Source organism: Peromyscus californicus, unplaced genomic scaffold, assembly GCF_007827085.1.
Source record: "Peromyscus californicus insignis strain IS unplaced genomic scaffold, ASM782708v3 Scaffold_7__1_contigs__length_154581171, whole genome shotgun sequence".
Classification (NCBI taxonomy): Eukaryota; Metazoa; Chordata; class Mammalia; order Rodentia; family Cricetidae; genus Peromyscus; species Peromyscus californicus.
The window spans coordinates 48,623,637-48,638,561 of NW_026294595.1; the positions used below are offsets into that span (position 1 = coordinate 48,623,637).

Consider the following 14,925-nt stretch of genomic DNA (forward strand, 5'->3'; position numbering starts at 1 on the left):
GAAACTGTCACTTTGGAATTGAAAACTATTATAATTAGTGCTGAGCCTGCAGCTTAACAGTAAAATATTTGCCTAGTATGTGCAAGACTCTGGGTTTGGTCCCCAGCATCACAAAACTCTTACAATTAGTGGTTTTACAAATGTGTATATAGAACATGAAAATACAAGTAAAACCATCTAAGACAGAGGGACTGACTGGAAGGTAGAATGAGGGACTATGCTCCACGTGCATTATATACATACATTGTGGCTGGAGGTGGATCTCTGGCTAAGAGCACTGGCTGTTTTCTAGAGGACCCTGCTTGGATTTCCAGCACCCACATGGCTGCTTATAACTATGGAGTCTAACTCCAACTCCAGGGGATCCAACGCCCTCTTCTGATCTCTCTGGGTACCCCATTCATACACAAAATTGAAGAACAACAAAAAACTGGATATGTGTGTGATTTTTAATTTTAAAAAAGGATTATTGGCAGGCATGTGGCACATGCCTATAATTCTGGCACTTGGGTTGCTGATGCAGGAGAATTGCAAGTTCAAGCCTAACCTTGGCTACAGAGCAAGATTATTCTTTAATGAAGTAGAATTATATTAATAGATTCTCTCAGACCAGTCTATGCTCCTGGAATAAATTCTACTTGATCATGATATATTATTTTATACTTTCATTATTGAATTTTTAGAAATAGTCATTTTACAGTAAAATAATAGCTGTACATCATGTCAGTTATCTTCAATTAATGTATTTTATTTATTTAAGAAATGTTTGAGGGGTTGGGGATTTAGCTCAGTGGTAGACAAGTGCAAGGCCCTGGGTTCGGTCCTCAGCTCTGAAAAACAAAACAAAACAAAAAAGAAAAGTTTGAGTATCTCCACTGAGTAAGCAGGCACTCTAATGCTGAATTATATGCCCAGCCCTGGCAACTTGTTATTGTTTATTGTTTTTGTTTCTGATTAGTTTTTTGAGATCAGGTCTTGTAGCCCAGGATAGCGTTGAATTCCTGATTTTACCTCCTAAGTGCTGAGATTGTAAGTGTGCACCATCACTCCTAGCTCAGGACTGGTTACTAGCCACATGTATGTATTTACCACCATTTGAAACAAGTACTAGGTCTTGTTAACTCTTTAGAAGGTTTGCAATTCCCGTGTTTCCTTAATGAAGAACCTGCATAGGACAGAATTGGGCACATTGCCACTATTATTTTTAATTTATTTATTTTATGCGTGTGTGCCTAGGTTTATGCACAAGCCTGCAGAGTTTCAGAAGAGGGTATTGGATCCCCTAGAACTGGAGTTACAGGTGGTTGTGAGCTGCCATGTGGGTGCTGGAAATTGAACCCAGGCCCTCTCTAAGCACACTCAATGCTTTGAACTGCTGAGCCATGGCTAGCCCCGCTACTTAACACTTAAGGCTTAAAATTGTAGCTGTATAAACAAATGCTTTCTTTGTCTAAAAAACAATAATTGTTGCTTCTTAGAAAAAGCAGAGAGATCTTGCCAAGATGAGGAAATGCTTGAGACCAGAAGAGCTGACCAACCAGATGAACCAGATAGAAATAAGTGTGCAGCATGAGCAGCTGGAGGAGCGCTTCCAGGAGCTGCTGGAGGACTACCGGCGTGTCATTGAGCGGCTCGCTCAAGAGTGACTCGCTCCTGCTCCCCAGGACACCTGCAGATTGCTGTGCATTGTGCTGTGAAACCTCTGATGACCCTAAAGTTATCTATTGTTCTCCTTAGTGGAATATGCCTTCTGAGAGATTGTATATTTTAAAATACTGTCTAGAGTTTATGAACATATATTGCATTAATAAAAGATGGCTTGTGAAATACCACTGCTCTCTTCTTTTTTTTTTTCTTTTTTCTTTTTGGTTTTTTTCAAGACAGGGTTTCTCTGTATAGTTTTGGTGCCTGTCCTGGATCTTGCTCTGTAGACCAGGCTGGCCTTGAACTCAGAGATCGGCCTGGCTCTGCCTCCCGAGTGCTGGGATTAAAAGTGTGAGCCACCACCGCCCGGCCCACTGCTCTCTTAAAGAGTATGATAGGTGATTGGGGTGCTATATTAAGGTATACTGTGCTTAAGGATTTAAGATAAATCTTTTCAGTTTACTAAAACCTTACGTTTTTAGTTGTGTTTGGTAGTGTACTCCTGTAATCCAGCTCTCAAGACAGAAGCAGGACAGCCTACGTTCCCATGTGAGACCTTGTCTCAAACAAAACCTAAAAATCAGCTGGAGAGAGGGCTCAAAGATTAATAAGAATGCACCCTGTGCAGCCGTGACTGAATTTGGATGTCAGCACCCAGGTAAGAAACTGTCTGTCCAGCACACTCCTGCAGACCCAGCTCTGGGAGAGTGGAAACAGGAGGATTGCTCTAGGTTGCTGGCTTCCAGCCTAGCCAATAAAGCATAAACCCTGCCTCAAAGAACAGATGGAGCATCCCAGAGGCCCCCTGGCCCCTTCCTTTGGCCTCTGTGCACACACCCACAAATGAATATCTAAAGCCGAAAGCACCTTACATTTTTAAAGTTTTAACTATTCCCTATCTTTAAAACCCGCTTCTTTGGGTTTTCTTAGTAGTCTTGATTTTCCTGTCTGGCATTAGTTTTTAACGTCAGCTTACAAGGTGATGGGTTTCTTTATAGCATCTTCATGTGTGCTTTGGTTGGTCCTCTCTCCACTTCTGCTGCTACCCCATAGGAGTTTTCTACTTTGGAAATTAGGTGGCTATGCTTAGAAAAACTCCTGCCTGTCTTAACTGCTTATTTTGGGTAAGGGAAACCAGAAACTAGGTGCACCCTAAAACCTCAAGGTTTAGCATCAAATAATAACTGGAGATAGGTATTAGCACAAAATATAAGTAATGTAAACATAACAAATATTATAAAAATACAATTTGAACCCAGGATATGGTACATGCCTATCTTCTAGCACTCAGGAGGCAGAGCTAGAAAGGTCATGACTTAAAGCCTGCCTGGGCTGTGTGGCAAAAGCTTGTCACAAAGTGAAAAACTTACACCATGTGTAATATAAATGTGTATTTGTCAAGGATTTTCTATAAGATTACCATGGTGCTGAAATACATCAAGAAGCTAAAGAAATGACAAATTATTATTTAATAGTCATTTCTAATGAAGTAGAGTAAAATAAACTGCTTATACAGAACTATGATAAGAGAAAGTCTGATGTTTAGAACGTACATCAGTAAAAAAATGTTAACATCAAAAACAGGTGTAAGGGGGTTGGAGAGATGGTTCAGCAGTGATCAACACATAGAGCTTACAGACCCCAGTTTAATACCCAGTACCCGTATGGCAGCTCATAATTGTAATTCCAGTTCCAGGGGATCTGATGCCCTCTTCTGACCTCTGTGGGCACCAGGTAGGCATGTAGTTCACAGACATGCATGCAGGCAAACCACACATAAAAAAATCAAAACATTTTTTTAAAAATTGACTTATGCTATATTACTGATAGCATGGAGTATAAAATTGAATATCCTAAATTTTTATGGGAAAAAAAAACGTGGGCCACTGTGAAGATGTGTCACTCTGACTGGTTTAATAAAGAGATGAATGGCCAATAGCTAGTCAGGAGAGGACAGGTGAGATTTCCAGGGAGAAGGAGGAAGAGGAGGAATCTAGATGGAGATTTAAATTTACCAGCAGACTCGGAGCAAGTCGGACATGTACTGAGAAAAGGTAAAAGCCATGTGGCAGAACGTAGATTAACAGAAGCAGGTTAATTTGAATTCTAAGAGTTCATTGGGAAAAAGCCTAAGCTAAGGCCAAGCTTTCATAATAATGTGTCTCCGTGTCACTTGTGGGCTGGCAGGCCAAGAAAGTCTGATGAGAAAGCTTGCTATACTAGCCATACCAACTACACAGCGTGTTAAAAAGACAGTAGGACAAAAATCTTCAAAGTTAAGCTAAGTTACCAGTCAAGTCTGAGAGCCCCCCCAAAAAAAAGATGGTTCTTAGAAATGCGAGACTAGAAAACTTTGTGATGATGCTATTCAGAGACTCATGGGAGCAGCATAAAGGCCAGACCGAAGAGCATGAAGGATGGGAAACTCGAGAATGGGGGCGGGCCAGGAGATGTAGCTCAGAGGCAGACTGTCTACCTAGCTTCAATATCCAGTGCCAAAAGTAGCTTTAAAACGGAAGTTTAAAGAATAAAAAGCTGTCACATTTTTAGGATGGTTTTTGATCCTTGGTTTGAATATGAAAGATCCTCCACAGATTCATGCACCAGATGCTTGGTCATAAGCTGGTGACATTATTTTTAGCAGTGAAGACAACTTCAGGAAGTTGGGACCAGCTAGAAAAACTAGACCACTGGGGTCATGTCCTTGTACATTATATTCTCTGGCCCTTTCTGGCCTTTTTGATTGCTTTCTACAACCAGAAGAATAAGCTTCAAAGCCACTCATACCTACCAGCATGATGTTCTGTTCAAGGACATGAGACAGGACACCATAGACTCAACCTTCAATTACCATGAGCAACAATAAAAAGTCCTTTCCAACAGGTTTTTGCTCTCCAGTTATCATGCTACAACAACAACAACAAAAAGCCAAACTCAAGAAGAATAGCTAGCTAAATCAAATATAATTGGTTATGTAGAAATGGGATTTTGTCTTAATAAAAAGTTATAAGCTGTAAAAAAAAAAGCAAAATGAACCTGATTCCAATAAAAAGAAGCCCCCAGGTGGCAAGTGGATAGCCTGTCTGAGAATGAAACCAGTCCAAACCGGAATAGGAAATCAGAACTCCAGGGGAAGAGTAGGGGAAAGCCGAAGTGTAAACGCCATCAACTATAGCTGCATGGTTTTGCGCAGTACCTGAAAAGCAATGGTTGGAAGTGTTTGTGGTGAGTCCGACTGGGGAGACATAGGATGGGAAACCACTGCGTTTCATCATAAGCCTTGTGAGACGATAGGTCCATTTAAAGATACATGCTGTATACGCGCTCCTTCGATATTAATCATATTTCTTTGTTTTTGAGGCAGGCTTCACTAGGTACCCCCGGCTGTCTTTGAACTCATTATGTAGATCAAACTTCCCTGGAACTCCCAGAGCTCAGCCTGCCTCTGCTTCCGGAGTGCTTATTAAAGGTATATACCACCACACATAAAATGCAGTTTAAGCATTATTATATTCTTCAGTAGCAGGTTTCTATATGACTGTCAAAGAAAAAAATTAAAAGGCACAGAAAAATTCTAAGGCTTATCTGAAGTAAGTAAGCAGAGCCTTTACATGAGGGTGTATAACAATTAGTATTTCCCCAGACTTCACAAATAAAGCAGAATTCACTAGGTGAAGAAACTTAACAACAGCCTGGTGTGATGAGCATGCCTTCTTTCAGTGCTAGCATTTGGGAGGCAGAGCAGAGAACATCTCTGAGTTCACCGCCAGCTTTGTCTACACAGTGAGTTCCAGGCAAGTCAGGGATACATAGTGAGACCCTGTCTCTCCACAACAAACAAAAAACAATAACACAAAACAACACTAATAATGATAATTTCCTTGATTCTCAAAGGAATCAATCTATCATGTACTTTATTGGCAAACATTTTAATGGGAAATTTTCCTACTAAAAAACTGGGTGGGTGAGGTGGGTCAGTGGGTAACGCTGCTTGGCATGAAGCACGAGAACCTGAGCTCAATACCAGAGACCCCACACAATGAAAGGAGAAAACTGACTTCTACCCTTGCCTGTCTGACCAACACACACACACACACACACACACACACACACACACACACCCCAAGTGCTGGTGAGACGGCTCAGTGATTAAGATCACTGGCTGCTCTTCCAGAGGACCCAGGTTCAGTTCCCAACAATCACAGGGGGCTCACAACCATCTGTAACTCTAGTTCCAGGGGATCTGATGCCCTCTTCTGGCCTCCTCGGGCACCAGGCATGTGTGTGGTGCACAGACATACATGTAAGCAAAACACCCATACACATAAACAGTGAAATATAAACAAAAATGTCATTAAAGAATTAAAAGAAAAAAGTACTTCCATCCTAGACACTCTGGCGCCGGGAACAGCGGCCACTAGTGGTGCAGTTAAAGCTCTGCAAGTTAACATAATTTGATGGCTTTTCATGAACCCTGAGAAACAGAAAGCAGTAGAAATGACATGGGTTCACTTGTGGAGGAGTTGCTGTAAGAAACTATAAGGAGCCGGTGGGTGTCGCACACCTTTAATCCCAGCACTCAGGAGAAGGCAGAGGCTGGCAGATCTCAGAGTTTGAAACCAGCCAGCCTGGTCTACAGAGCAAGTTCCAGGACAGCCAGGGCTACACAGCAAAACTCTGCCTCGGAAAAAACAGAACAAAAACGACAAGGAGTGCCTTAGACACAGTTAAACTATTTTTCAGTTTCCAGTTTTGTTTACTGATACACCATTTACAATAGCCAAACTACAGAACCAGCCTGGATGCCCCTTTTTTAGATGAATGAATAATGACATGTAGATACACACAATGGAGTTTTATTCGACCATAAAGAAAAGTGAAATTGGTTCATTTGAAAAAGAAAAATGGCTAGAACTGAAGATCCTCATGTTAGGGGAAATAAACCATGTGATAAGAGAGGTCTAAAGGAACAAGAAAGGTTAATGAATTGAAAGAAAGACAAATACACATTCGTTCTCATATGTGGAACCAGATTTAACAGCATACACATATGACAGCCTGGACTTGAGAGCGAGTTCCAGGACAGCCAAGGCTACGCAGAGAAACCCTGTCTAGAACAACAAATGAACAAACAAGTATTAATACTTTTAAAAGGAAAAACACCTTCCCGCTATGTCACAACGTACACAGATTGCAAAAGGGCTGCCTTTCCTCCAACCTTCTCCCTGGCCCTTGTGGTCTCCTTGGAGTTAGGTGGGGCCAGAGCTGCATTCTGTGAGCTTTGCAGCGATCTCCAGTTCTTCTGGTTTTTTTTTTGTTTGTTTTTTTTGACACAGATTTTCTTTATGTACCTTTGGCTTTCCTGGAACTAGCTCTGTAGACCAGGCTGGCCTCGAACTCAAGAAATCTGCCTGCCTTTGCTGGGATTAAAACTGTTTGCCACCACCGCCCGACCCCTATCTCCAGTTCTTCATCTGCATTCTCCTGTCCATCTTAATGAAAGGGCAGTTGGAAATGTGCTCTGTTAAATCCTCAGGTCACCTAGACAGTTCTTTAAATGTGCAATTAACATTTGGGCAGGTGACCGTGCTGAAGTCTTCAGCTGCTCCGTTTGTCTGCGCGGGCCTCTGAATCGGCCTTTGTGAAGGCTGCTGGGCTGCCCAGCAAGGCTTGTTTTCCGTCTGCTCCTGCAGCAGCTGCCGCTTGCCTTTCTTTATTCTTTATCAAGCAAAAGCAAGTGCCAGTGCTTGTGCATCAGATGTAGAGAATGCACTCCAGGCAGCGGACTCCCAAGGCTGGAGCTGCTGGGAGCGCGGAGCTGCTTTGCAGCATATGCCTTCTGCTCTGCATCCCCAGTCTCAGTCTTGAATATAGAATTGGCCAAGAGAGGGAGCAAGTCTTGAAATGGGTGGGGGTGGGAGTGGGGGTGGGGTGGGGTGTAGGTCTCAAGTGCACCATACAGCTTAGTTTTGCAGTCAGTGTGTGTGTGGGGTGGGGGGGTAGTTTTCTATTGTCAAATCCTTATTTTGTAATTTCCACGTTGCAGCTCCCAGGCCCTTTTCTTTTCTGAGACAGGGTCTGTTGTATAGCTAAGGCTGGCCTTGAACTGCTAATCCTCCTGCCTCGGCAGACCAAGTGCTGCTTACTAAAGTTTTTTGATTAACTGATCAAGGATTACAGTGTTTCATGCTTTTAAGAAGGAAATATTGACAGTCACACACAGCCAGGTGGTGGTGGTGCACACATTTTTTTTTTTCCCTAAGACAGGGTTTCTCTGTGTAGCTTTGGCGCCTTTCCTGGAACTCACTCTGTAGACCAGGCTGGCCTCAAACTCACAGAGATCCACCTGCCTCTGCCTCCCCAGTGCTGGGACTAAAGGTATGTGCCATCACTGCCCTGGTGCACACATTTAATCAGCACTGTGAAGCAGAGGCAGATGGATCTCTATGAGTTTGAGGCCAGCCTGGTCTACAGAGCTAGTTCCAGGACAGCCAAGGCTACACAAAGAAACTGTCTCAAAAAAACCAATATTCAACCTCTGATATTAATGGCCAAATGAACTGCCTTACACTGTCCTAGGGGACCATATGTTTCAAATCAAGCACACTAAATATTTAACAACAAACAAGAGATTATGCCATGATGGAAAAATATAAGTGCAATACACATAGAAAAAGGTCTTGAGGATAAACAACAACTCATTAACTATCATTGCCTGGGAAACACATTGGGAGGTTTTTATTATTATTACTATTACACATTCCTGTAATTTTGCAATGTTTTTAAGAGCAGATATTATACATGTGAATGGAGAAGAAAAAACACGACTTTTCCCAAACTTCCAGCAAGGTGATCAAGAGAGCACATCCACTCTGTTCTTTTTCAAGTATGGCTTGGGGACACTAAAGGAGGCATCCGTGTCCTCTCCCTGTCCTCCTTCCCTGCATCTTCGCAGGCGGTAAAGGAGATGCAGCAGGTGCGATGATCTGCAACCTGTGCCTTTTAAGTTCCAAATTATTCTCAGCTCTTGTCTCCCAGGGATGGCTACAATTTGTAACATCCTTACATTTGACATTGCTCAATGGAGCTTATGGCTTAGTGTTTTGTGATGGATGGTCTAGTGACCACGTGAGTCTCAGCTTTCCAATGATGGTAAAAAGAAAAACATTATACCTCTTTGGAGTCTAGAGTGGGCACTTGTGTGTTTAGTGATCAATAACTCTATTTTCCTGGAAACTCTCCCTCTGCTACAAATGGAAATTTTCTTTCTCCAAAAATACATAAGCAAGTGCTCCTTTCCCAGGAGTCATCAGTTGGGGAATATAGCAGATTCTAATTGTTCACACTTTTATTTAGAGCTCACTGGAGAAACGCATAGTTTTTTTGCCTGTTTGTTTGAGATGGGATGCAGATAGCCCCTGTTTTAGGAGATTTGTTTGTGGTGTTCCTCTAAGACTGCCAACGAACCATAGTTCCGGCCCACTCAGAGGAAGAGAAAGGGACACAGAGAGGAATAAGGAGGGGCTTAAAAGATGCACGGTCTTTTCAGTCTGGGAAAGTGGAGAAGAGGGTCAGGTGATCGGTTCGCCATTGCTCCAGGGATCTATTAGATTTGTTCCCTAATATTTGACTCCCAAGCTTTATTTTTTTTAAATAAAACAATATAAGAAGCTGCAATATCTGGTGTCGAACGCCTGGCGAGATCACTTGGCGGTTCCCCACTGCCGTGGGTCATTAGCTTGTCCCATCAGGGGCTTTTTCTGCTGTGATTTCCCCGCAAAGACTGCACCCTGGCCCCCAGATGCGCAGTCGCTGTTGCCTACAGGCTCTGCAGCCGCCGACCACTAGCTGTCATTCAGGCGGCCTGGTGCCCTTCTGTGCTGTGTCCTAGCTGCCAAGGCTTCTCTCGCCCATTGTATCCACTTCTCAGGCCCCTCCTTCCCACTCAACAGCACAGCCTGGCACAAGCAGCTGGGCAGGCTCCCTGGAACACCCTCCCAAGCTGGTCCTGATGGCACAAGTGCCTGGCTGCCTTGCCACACCCCCACAGTTGACCACAGCCACCACAGCTTTGCCTTCACTGTTAGTGTCAGCAGATCTGGTGAGACACCTGGGAATTCTTGAAGGAAAAATTAGATTAAAAACAAACAAACGGCTGGGCGGTGGTGGCACACACCTTAAATCCTACCACTCGGGAGGCAGAGGCAGGAGGATCTCTGTGAGTTTGAGGCCAGCCTGGCCTACAGAGTGAGATCCAGGACAGACATCAAAACTACACAGAGAAACCCTATCTCAAGAAACCAACCAAACAACCAAACAAAAAACCCATATATATCTTTCCCATGTTAAGAATGGTGAATATTAAGACACAGGGAATTAGGTATCTGTATGGCTCCATAATGCATGGTTTGAAAATGATAAAATTAAATGAAGGGATTAATCAATTTGGCTGAGATTAACATAATGTTGATTATAATTATTATCAGTTTGGTAATTCATGTTTTATCCTTTAAAAAGTGGTTTGATATCGGTGCCAAATATGAAAAAGTGACTGCTAAGATATAATACTTGGAAAGACCTACTAATAAAACTAAGAAAAATATTCACAAAGAGACAGGAGTTTAGAGCAGAACCTACCACACTACTGCATTATGAAACTGAAGAGGAGTGGCCTAAGGTTATTAGAAAACCAGCCTTAATTTATCCAGCTACCATATAGGAGTGACCATCAGATGATAGGCATCCCCAAGATTATGCAGAAGTTAACTGGGATCCTACAGAAATGTTAGATTTGAAGAGATTTAAGGAAGCAGTAGTTTCATATGGTAGGCATTCACCTTTTGTGAAACAGATTTGTTAAATTCATGGCCAACTTGGAACAGATTTATTCCACAAGACTGGAAAAATTTAGTTACAGCAGTATTGGAAGCTGGTCCTCAGTTACAATGGAAAACATGGTGGAGAGAGGAAGCTAGGGTCATAGACCACTGAAATAGGGCTAGAGGTATTGAAACTGCAGTCTACAGTTGATGGTCACACCTTGGCCGTACACTGTACAGCAGCTTTGAATACCTGAGACAGGGTTGAAGAATCAGGAAAGAGGACTGAATCATTTAGAAAAATTATACAAGGCCCAAAAGAAGCCTTCACTGATCTTTTACAAAGATTGACTTCAGCTGTAAAAAGAATGATATCAGACCCAGTAGCTAGATAAATATTAATTAAATATTTGGCTTTTGAAAATGTTAATTTAGAATGCAAAAGAAGGTGATTAAGCCTTTAAAGATAAGCTCAGCACCCATAGATAAATGGACCTAAAACACAGCTGATATTGGATCTCACATTATGATGAAACTTGGATAGGAGAAGTGATTCCTAAAAATTTTAAGAAAAATCAAAAGGTCAGATGTTTTAATTGTGGTAAACCAGGTCATCTTAAAAGGGATTGTAGACAAGGAATTACTGAAAAACAATGTTTTTTCTAGAGATAATCCAAACAGAAGGCACCTGCCTTCTGGAATATACAGAAGGTGTGGCAAAGGCCATTATTGGACTAATGACTGTAGATCAACAAGGCACAGGTAAGGTGCCGTAGAATATTATTTTAAGGTGTGTTACTTTTGTTTATGTTACATTTGTTTAATCTGTGAAGCTGTATTACTTTGCCTGTCTAAAACACCTGATGGGCTAATAAAGAACTGAATGGCCAACAGTGAGGCAGGAGAAAGGATAGGCAGGGCTGGCAGGCAGAGAGTATAAAGGAAAAATCTGGGAGAAAGAAGAAGTAGCCAGAGAAGGAGGAGGACTCCAGGGGCCAGCCAGCCAGCTACACAGCAAGCCACAGACTAAGAGTAATATTTACAGAAGTAAGAAAATGGGAAAAGCCCACAGGCAAAAGGTAAATGAGATAAGTTAAAGATACGAAAAGCTGGCAAAAAACAAGCCAAGCTAAGGCCAGATATTTATAAATAAGACTAAGCCTCTACGTGTGGTTTTTATTTGGGAGCTGGGTGGCAGGCCCCTAAAAAAGAGCAAAAACAAATAACAACATAAGGCAGCCCTTTGCAATCAGAAAATGCCTCAGGGGGCCTCTCGAAAGCCCCCATATCAAATTTTGTTCAATCATTCCCTGTCAGTATTGGGAAACCCCTTCACAGAGCAATTTAAAGACTCAGTGCCTATTGTTAAAAGCCATACTGCTCTGAATGACATAACAGCTTCATTAGATAAAACAAAAATTTCAGGAGAGACCACAAAAAAAGTATTTTGGCAAACTTCTATAAATGATTTAAGACCAAAGCTAAAAATACAAATAAATGTCATTGTGGTTAAAGGTTTACTAGATATAGGCGTGAATATAACAGTAATTTCACCCAAATCTTGACATCCAGATTGGCCTCTTCAGGAGGTAAATATTCAGTGTCTAGGGATTGGAACTTTACAACAGATAAAACAAAGTACAAGGTGGGTCAAGTGTATAGGGCCAGAAGGACAGGTAGGGAAAATAAAACCATATGTGGCTAACATAGCAATGAATTTATGGGGATGTGATTTGTTACAACAATGGAGAACCCAGATTAATATTCCTCCAATCTCAGAAACAAACCACAAACTAAAGTATGCTTCTGAGAGAAATATTAAAAGGTATTATCAAGAAGAGTCACCAATCTGTTCAGGTTGTACATAAGCCCAGCAAAACAGCTGCTGATCTTTCAAAGGGCCAACAGCCCTGCCTTTAAAATGGTTAACTGACAAACCTGTGTGGGTGGAACAATGGCCTTTGACATCAGAAAAAATATAGGCATTAGAAGCTGGTTCAGGAGCAGCTAAATGCACAACATATTGAAGAACCAACCAGTCCTTGGAATTCTCCTGTATTTGTCTTTAAAAAGAAATTTGGAAAATGGAGAATATTAACAGATTTAAGAGCCATAAATAAGGTGATTCAGCCAATGGGCCTTCTACGGCCTGGAATTCCCTTGCCTTCTTTATTGCCTAAAGGATGGTCTATTATAATGACTGATTTAAAAGACTGCTTTTTTACTATACTTTTACAAGAACAAGATAGAAAAAAAATTTGCCTTCACAGTACCTACTTATAATAGTTCTCAACCTATTAAAAAGTATCAGTGGAAAATTCTTCCACAAGGGATGTTAAACAGTCTTACCTTGTGTCAATATTTTGTACAACATCCATTAAAATAATTCATAAATAGTTTCTTCAATCTATAATTTACTATTAAATAGATGATATCTTACTAGCTGATTCAGATACAGATACCTTAAAAAAGTGTTTGAAGTGAAAAAAAAATGCCTTGTTAGGGATTACCAATTGCTCCTGAAAAAAATACACAGAGGAGATTCTATTAATTACCTAGGATAAAAGATAGGTTTACAAACAATTCAAACACAGAAAGTACAAATAAAGAGAGATCAATTACGAACTCTTAATGACTTTCAAAAATTGCTAGGAGATATTAACTGGCTATGGCCCACAATTGGATTAACAACTCGTGAACTAAATTATTTCAAAACTTACAATGTGACTCACCAAAAGAGGATAGATAATGGAGTATTTTCTCTGAATTTGCCTAATACGACTGTACTGGATATTGTAACTGTAATTCTTACTTGATAATTGTTCTTATTGCATATAGTTTCATTTTGTTATAAAGTTAATAGCTTTTCTTTTTATTTAGACAATACCTGATATTGTTCTTATTGTATATAGTTTTGCTATGTTAAAATTAAAACCTTTCCTTTAAGACAAAAAGGGGGAAATGTTGTGGAAGATTTGTGTTGTCAATCAGAGACTGCCAATGGAGCAGACCATAAAGTTTTCTGGACGACTCAGAGGAAGATAGAGGGGCACAGAGAGGAATAAGAAGGGGCTTAAAAGATGCACGGTCTTTTTGCTCTGGGAAGGTGAAGAAGAGGGTCAGATGATCATTTCTCCACCACTCTGTGGATCTATGAGGTTTATTCTCTAATATTTGACTCCCAAGCTTTATTTTATTTATTTTAATATTTATTTATTTATTTACTTTAATAGATAAAAATATCTATTTACTTTAATAAAACAATAAAAGAAGCCACAGTAAGCCCAGGCTGGTCTTGAACTTGGTATGTAGCCTTGAATTTCGGACCCATCTGATGGTTGGGATTATAGACCTGAACCAAAATGGCTGGTTTTATGAACCCAGGGCTTCTTGCATGCTAGGCAAGCATTCCACCGTCTGAGCGACAGCCCCAGCTCTATCGAAGGCACACAGCTCTGCTTAAATCTAGACAGCCTCGAGAGACAGGGAGGCTCAGAAGAGCCTTCTCTCTTGTGTGTTACTACAGTTCCACAGGCAACTCTGACCAAGGCGGGCAGCATTGTGAGAAAATGCTGATCCATCATCACCACTTGCAATTTCCCATGTTTTCAAGCTGACGTTTTAAACCAGCATGAAGGGAACACTGATCTTGGTGTGCCGGGCGCTAACTCCTTCGGGATAATGTTTTAGTTGAATTGCCCCTGTCTGGTTCCATTCCAGTCCCCTTTCCCTGAAGAATGCTCAAGAAGCCCAGCGGTGGTGGCACAAACCTTTAATCCCAGCACTTGGGAGGCAGAGGCAGGCCGATCTCTGTGAGTTCGAGGTCAGCCTGGTCTACAGAGCGAGTTCCAGGAGAGCCTGGGCTATACAGAGAAACCCTCACTCAAAAAAGTCAATAAACAAACAAACAAACAAACAAATAAATATAAATAAAAATAAAGAGGAAAAGAAAAGAAAAAAGAATCCTCGAGAGAATGCAGCAAGGTAGCTGCTGGCCTCCTGTGTATAAACGTCTGGATTCTGAAACTCGCTGAATGCCACTGGGTTGCTCAAGGAGAATGGGCTCAGGGGACTTCATTTGCTTAGGAATTCTAGGACTGAGACAATACCAGGAAAGATGAGGAGGGCAGCAGTGTGACCACAACTCCCCTCTTGTCCTGGCACCCGTCTAGGTCCTGCAGGACGAGCACAAATAACAAAGAGAAACCCACTTCACAACTGCCTCTCACATGGCATTGCTTTCCCCATGAAATGCGGAGCATTTACCTATTTTCTCTAAAAGTACTTCTAGATGGTTCGGTAACATATACATGATTATCTCATGTTAAAAGAGCACCCCAGAGACCACCTGCCCAGACATATAATTGCTCAATGCTGAACAAGGGGTCCAGACAGTACGAAGACGGGTCTCCGCAATGCACAAAGAGTATGTTTATGCGGCACTCCTGGTTCATGGAAAGAA

The 14,925-nt window shown here is 41.5% G+C and overlaps 2 protein-coding genes across 2 annotated transcripts in view; one reads left to right on the forward strand and one right to left on the reverse strand.

Annotated features, from left to right (window-relative positions):
• The window catches only part of Hat1 (histone acetyltransferase 1), a 55,945-nt gene extending 54,115 nt beyond the window's left edge, over positions 1-1,830 (forward strand). The window contains exon 11 of the mRNA XM_052726708.1: positions 1,479-1,830. Within this exon, the coding sequence (XP_052582668.1) occupies positions 1,479-1,646 (168 nt within the window). The 3' untranslated portion in view covers positions 1,647-1,830. The remainder of the gene's footprint in view (positions 1-1,478) is intronic.
• Positions 1-14,925, reverse strand: part of Slc25a12 (solute carrier family 25 member 12) — a 189,011-nt gene that overhangs the window by 168,856 nt on the left and 5,230 nt on the right. The window lies entirely within an intron of this gene.